This window comes from Cupressus sempervirens, chromosome 5 (genome assembly GCF_028749045.1).
Source record: "Cupressus sempervirens isolate cs-2001-9-10 chromosome 5, ASM2874904v1, whole genome shotgun sequence".
NCBI lineage: Eukaryota > Viridiplantae > Streptophyta > Pinopsida > Cupressales > Cupressaceae > Cupressus > Cupressus sempervirens.
This window is the reverse complement of record NC_143122.1, coordinates 844473502-844480542: the sequence shown is the minus strand read 5'-3', so window position 1 is coordinate 844480542 and position 7041 is coordinate 844473502. Positions and strand designations below refer to the sequence as shown.

At 37.2% G+C, this 7041-nt stretch overlaps 1 protein-coding gene across 1 annotated transcript; it reads left to right on the top strand.

The window, feature by feature from the left end:
* The first annotated feature begins 1659 nt into the window (after nt 1-1659).
* On the top strand, nt 1660-6679 carry LOC149558532 (L-type lectin-domain containing receptor kinase IX.1-like). The gene is made up of 3 exons (XM_089830897.1): nt 1660-2192; nt 3229-3351; nt 5506-6679. Exons 1-3 carry the CDS (start codon nt 1660-1662, stop codon nt 6677-6679), a joined length of 1830 nt encoding a protein of 609 aa, XP_089687023.1.
* The last annotated feature ends 362 nt before the right edge of the window (nt 6680-7041 follow it).

Here is a 7041-nt window from a genome sequence, read left to right as displayed (position 1 = left end):
TTAAAACAAGTTTAAGTTCCATTTAATTTGTTTCAACATCTATGTGATGAGCATGCAATCTTGAGTGCAACATGTAAAGCTACGAAATCCTATCACCATCTATCCACATGCAAGTCTCAAGTCATCATCAATGTTCCTACTCATTGAATCAGTATGCCTTGCTCCCTTCTTGTATCTCTTATTTCTAAAACCTTAGACTATTATTTTTCCTTATTTTAGAAGGTGCTAGCTCAATGGATGAGCCCCTGCATTACAAGCAAGGGATGGTGGTTCAAATCCATCATGCCTTAACATGAATTAATTAATTACATTACAATATATATATATATATATATATATATATATAGAACTTATTATTTTCATACCATCTTTTCTCTAACTATTTTCAAGAAGAAAATAAGCGAGATTAAAGACGTTTCTATAAAGAAAAAATTAAAATCATCTCTAAGACACAATAATAGTGTTGTTCCTTATTGTCTTTCTAAGACAATAGTCTAAGACACTCACTTAAAAATAATACTTAAGACAATACACAACTTTTTTTTGTCTCCATTTACAACAATTTACTCAAAAATTATCTCCAATATTATCTTAAAACCCCCCTTCATGTTGTAGTGATCACCCAATGTCCTAATCCTTAAAAAAAAGATTCATCTTCCATTTTGATCAAAAGAGAGGGACCTCAGCTCCTTTAAGTGCTTTTGTTTTCTAGGAAATTTCGGATCATAATATTAGAGAAAACAAACTTACGATGTTATACGGAAAATTGGACATTTATGATATCCGCCATTTTGTGGGCCATGCCTATTCGCCTTGAAAAGACTAAACTTGCGAAACGTTGCAACAAGAACCGCCGAGAATTTCAACGTATTCGATGTGTTTCTTTAGTAATGCCCAAAGGCATTCCACAACAAACTCTGTAGCAGATGACATCGAAAATATTTCTCCTGCAAGCTCTTCATGATATGTCAACGTCAACGAAGACCTCGATGTGTTTCGTCGAAGTTTCATCGTGACTAGCAATTTCCCAGGGCTTATCCGTCACAAAATAATAATGAAATTTAACGCAACACGGAGAGGCCTATCTGTTCATTGGTAGACCAAAATGGAATCACCCGACCAACTGCAAGAATTGCTTAACTTCTATGTGTTTTCTAGGAAATGTCGAATCATAAAATCAGTTAGTTATCTAAAGAGAACAAACTAACGAGGCATTTAACATTTTGTAGAAAAACCTCCACTTATATGCTATCCACCGTCTTGTGCACCATGCCCGCCTACCTTCATAAAGACTGAAATGGAATATCAAACGAGAAGGCCATGTATTTCACAATTAGTTTATACTTTGTTAGAATATCCACAAGGATTTCCACCAAGAATTATACGTTGCTTGATATCAAAAAGAGTTTTCTTGGGCTCTGATCCCTACGTCCATGAAGAGCTCGATGAAACCTGCGGGCCATCGAAGGTCCATCCCAACTAACGAATTGGTAGGTCCTAATCCTGTAAGATAATAATGAAGAGAGAAGCCTATGTGTTCATTCCTATCTCGAAATGGAATCGGCTGAACAATTGCAATAGCCTTCTTCCTATGAAAGGCACTACAAAATATAATTGCTAACAAATTACCCTCAGAGACCCTCTAAATCACATATTAGGATGGCTAAATTTACTCAACCTACACGGGCCTTCCTTTTCTTAACTTGTGTTGCTCTTTTCCTATTATCATCGCATGCAGGAAACGTTACTTTTAGCTTCCCTCCTCTAACAGGTATAGAAAGGAAAAATGATGCCACATATCAAGAGAGTAATCAAGGAGCCCTGCAGCTTACACGAAATGAAGCATCAGGGAACCTTAAGAATAGTTCTGGCTGGGCGTATTATAATGACCATATTCTGCTATGGAATAGGTCTACTGGGGCTCTGGCCAATTTTTCAACTTACTTTCAATTCAATATTGATCTCAACAACGAAATATATGATAATCATGGAGATGGACTTGCGCTCTTCATGGCACCATTCGAGCTGGAACCACCAGAGGATGCTTATGGTGGATTTTTTGGCTTGTTTAATGAGGAAAGCTTTAAACAATCATCTTATCAGATGATTGCTATGGAGTTTGATACATACAACAACGATTGCGATCTTGATGACAATCATGTTGAGATGGACATCAATAGCATTTTCTCGAAGTTCATTTTTTCGCTCAATACATCCAATCTATTTAATCGCTCTACACACCAAAATCTCACAAACGCGACAAGTTTAAGTTCCATCTAATTTGTTTCAACATCTATGTGATGAGCATGCAATCTTGAGTGCAAGATGTAAAGCTACCAAAGCCTATCACCATCTATCCACATGCAAGTCTCAAGTCATCATCAATGTTCCTACTCATTCAATCAGTCTGCCTTCCTCCCTTCTTGTATCTCTTATTTGTAAAACCTTAGACTATTATTTTTCCTTATTTTAAAAGGTGCTAGCTCAATGGATGAGCCCCTGCATTACAAGCAAGGGATGGTGGTTCCAATCCATCATGCCTTAACATGAATTAATTAATTACATTGCAATCTATATATATATATATATATATATATATAGAACTTATTATTTTCATACCATCTTTTCTCTAACTATTTTCAAGAAGAAAATAAGCGAGATTAAAGACGTTTCTATAAAGAAAATACTAAAATCATCTCTAAGACACAATAATAGTGTTGTTCCTTACTGTCTTTCTAAGACAATAGTCTAAGACACTCACTTAAAGACAATGCTTAAGACATTACACAACTTTTTTTTTTGTCTCCATTTACAACAATTTACTCAAAAATTATATCCAATATTATCTTAAAACCCCCCTTCATGTTGTAGTGATCACCCAATGTCCTAATCTTTAAAAAAAAGATTCATCTTCTATTTTGATCAAAAGAGAGGGACCTCAGCTCCTTTAAGTGCGCTTGTTTTCTAGGAAATTCTAGATCATAATATTAGAGAAAACAAACTCACGATGTTATACAGAAAATTGGACGTTTATGATATCCGACATTATGTGGGCCATGCCTATTCGCCTTGAAAAGACTAAACTTGCAGAAAATTGCAACAAAAGCTGCCGAGAATTTCAATGTATTCAATGTGTTTCTTTAGTAATGCCCAAAGGCATTCCACAAAAAATTTCATCGCGGATGGCATCAAAAATATTTCTCTTGCACGCTCTTCATGATATGCCAGCGTCAACGAAGACCTCGATGCGTTTCGTCGAAGTTTCATCGTGACTAGCAATTTCCCAGGGCTTATCCATCACAAAACAATAATGAAATTTAACTCAACACGGAGAGGCCTATCTGTTCGTTGGTAGGCCAAAATGGAATCATCCGACCAACTGCAAGAAATGCTTAACTTCTATGTGTTTTCTAGGAAGTGCCGAACCATAAAATTAGTTAGTTATCTAGAGAGAACAAACTAACGAGGCATTTAATGTTTTTGCCAGCCTATGAATATGTTTTTGCTACTATTCTTGATTTCCTCGTCATGCCCTCTCGACTCCACATGTCATATACACGCTTGTTTCTCTTCACAAGAGTGCACATATAATTACAAGTCAAGCATGTTAAATACTCCTATTGTCTGAGACTGTAAAGCTTAACACATAGAAAATAATATATATTTACAATATGTGTAATTATAGTTTCTATGATATTAAAATTTCCATCAGAAGTCCTACTGATTCCATTTGTCCTTCCTCATTAATACAACTAAATTGGTATGCCCCTAAGCTTCCATTAACATTTGCAAGAACCATGCGATCTTGAACAACACTATAGCCATGATTATTGCCAAGTCTTCCCTCATTTTACATGTTATCACAAGTACCTACAAGTAAAATTTCATCCCATTTAAAGTTCAATGTCGTATGCATTATCTTCAATTCCATTCCTAGACTTCTTAAGATGTCCTTATGATGCACCTGCATCATAACTTCATGAATCATTTCTACATTTGATGTTTTCTCCATGCTTAATGTCCAATTTTTTTAATAATTTGAATCATTGTGCTAAGATGGGAGCTCTAATTTTGTAAAAAAGTAGGCTCCATCAAGATCAAAAAAAGCTTTTAAAGTAATAGCATAGAAGAAACTAAAGAAAAGAAAAGAATTCTTGTAAGTAAAAGGATCCTAGCAACCTGTGCAAAGGAGAAGAAAATACATGTCAATTGAATTACAAGAACTTAATCATTGATAATGAGGACAATTTTTCCATAGAAAGTCAAATTATGATATTGCTAAGAGGGTTTTACAATATAATCATTTGTTAATAAAGAAGGCAAATTTTAAATTCTAGAAAAACTGAGAAAGATTTAAGTTAGAGGCCTTTCCTTATAGATGATCATATTATGATTTATGATGAATCCATAAAGGCTAGATTTCTTTTCTTCTCTTAATATATATCGATAGAGAAATCTAGAAACCCCTTGGATCCATGTATTTGGGGTCCCATTATTGGAAAAAATAGGAGATAGAATAGTAGCCCATATGGTTGCTCCATATGCTGGAAAGATCATGCTCTTTCGTAGGAAACTTGTGTCCAAAGGTTTCAAAAAAATTTGTAAAACATTTAATGTTCTTTTACATAAAAAAATGCATTTTATGGTCCTAAAACAACTTAATAGGTCATTTTTGATATGTACTTATGTTCTTTTTGCTTATTTGTATGACAGTTAAACACAGTAGGCTGATTGTATGTTATCATTGGCTGGCCCATCTTGTCCATAGTTAGAGAAGCTTATTTTCTTGTTGTGAATCCACTGCATGTTGTGTAGGGGGAATGATAATGTCAAAATTGTTGATAGGCCAAAATGGAATCATCCGACCAACTGCAAGAAATGCTTAACTTCTATGTGTTTTCTAGGAAATGCCGAATCATAAAATTACTTAGTTATCTAGAGAGAACAAACTAACGAGGCATTTAACAATTTGTAGAAACAACTCGACTTATATGCTATCCACCGTCTTGTGCACCATGCCCGCCTGCCTTCATAAAGACTGAAACGGAATATCAAACGAGAAGCCCATGTATTTTACAATTAGTTTGTACTTCGTTAGAATATCCAAGGTCCATCCCGACTAACCAATCGGCAGGTCCTAATCCTGTAAGATAATAATGAAGACAGAGGCCTATGTGTTCGTTCCTATCTCGAAATGGAATCGGCTGAACAATTGCAATAGCCTTCTTCTTATGAAAGGCACTACAAAATATAATTGCTCACAAATTACCCTCAGAGACCCTCTAAATCACATATTAGGATGGCTAAATTCACTCACCCTACACGGGCCTTCCTTTTCTTAACCTGTGTTGCTCTTTTCCTATTATCATCGCATGCAGGAAACGTTACTTTTAGCTTCCCTCCTCTAACAGGTATAGAAAGGAAAAATGATGCCACATATCAAGAGAGTAATCAAGGAGCCCTGCAGCTTACATGAAATGAAGCATCAGGGAACCTTAAGAACAGTTCCGGCTGGGCATATTATACTGACCGTATTCCGCTATGGAATAGGTCTACTGGGGCTCTGGCCAATTTTTCAACTTACTTTCAATTCAATATTGATCTGAACAAGGAAATATACGATTGGGATGTTGATGACAATCATGTTGGGATCAACGTCAATAGCATTTTTTCGAAGTTGATTTTTCCGCTCAATACATCTAGTCTATTCAATCGGTCTACAGACCAAAATCTCACAAACGCGACATGGGATGCCTGGGTGGATTATGACGGTGTAGAAAAGGTTCTGCACTTCTTTCTCTGGTATAATTCTTCTAAACCCAAAATCCCTCTATTTAACCACACAATAGATCTGAGCAACTGTCTACCAGAGTACATCAAGATTGGCTTCTCGGCTGCCATTGGAGAGTACACAGAGACGCACACCATAAAAGTTTGGAATTTTACTTCTAAATATTTGTGGGAAGTCGGACCTCCTGGTGAATTACTTAGAAATGCCAATGCAAACAGATTTTCTGTGAAAGTTTATTTGATATGCGTGGTCTTCGTTGTTGTGGTCCTATGTGGCTTCATAGTTGTGCGCTCTTGGCAGTATTTCAGAAAAAGGGGGAGAGAAGGTAAGGCTAGGGAAGACAGCGATCCAGAGCTCGACGAATGCTGTTCTCATGGCCCCCGAAGCTTTTCCTACGCCGAGCTCAGTGCCGCGACAAGAAATTTCTACGAGAAAGAAAAGCTTGGACAAGGTGGCTTCGGTAGCGTTTACAAAGGAATCCTGCCCGGCACAGGGGACGCGCTGGCTGTGAAAAGAATAGCTCAAGGATCGAGACAAGGAAGAAAGGAGTATGTCTCCGAAGTTCAAACAATCAGCAGGTTGAGACACCGTAATCTTGTGCGGCTTTTAGGATGGTGCCACGAAAAGGGAGAGTTACTTCTGGTCTACGAGTACTCTCCAAATGGGAATCGGGATAAACACATTTTTGGGGAACAGGAGGATACGCTTGATTGGAGCCGAAGATATAGTATCGCCTGTGACATTGCCTCTGCTCTTGTTTATCTCCAGGAAGAGTGGGACCAGCGTGTCGTTCATCGAGACGTGAAGGCAAGCATGGTAATGTTGGATTTTGATTTCAATGCCAAGTTGGGTGATTTTGGTTTGGCGAGACTGATGGAATGTGACTAGGAGGATTCCCATACGACCATGGTGGCGGGCACGTGGGGGTATGTTGCTCTAGAGTGCTACATAATAGGGAAAACCAGTCCAGAAGCTGACATGTACAACTTTTGGGCGGTTACACTAGAAATTGCCTGCGGAAGGCGGCCGATTGATCACAGCCTTGAAGAAAACAATTGTTTCCCTTTTCTTGTCAACATCTATTGCATACTGGACATTCTCATGTACAGACCACTTTCATTCGTAGATAGCATTCCTGACAAATATAACACATCTGTGGCATTTTCAAGCTATCCAGTTGTTGTCGAAACTTCATTTGAGATCTATAGAAATTATCCTTAAGAAATATAGTTGGGTTTTGTATATTTTCT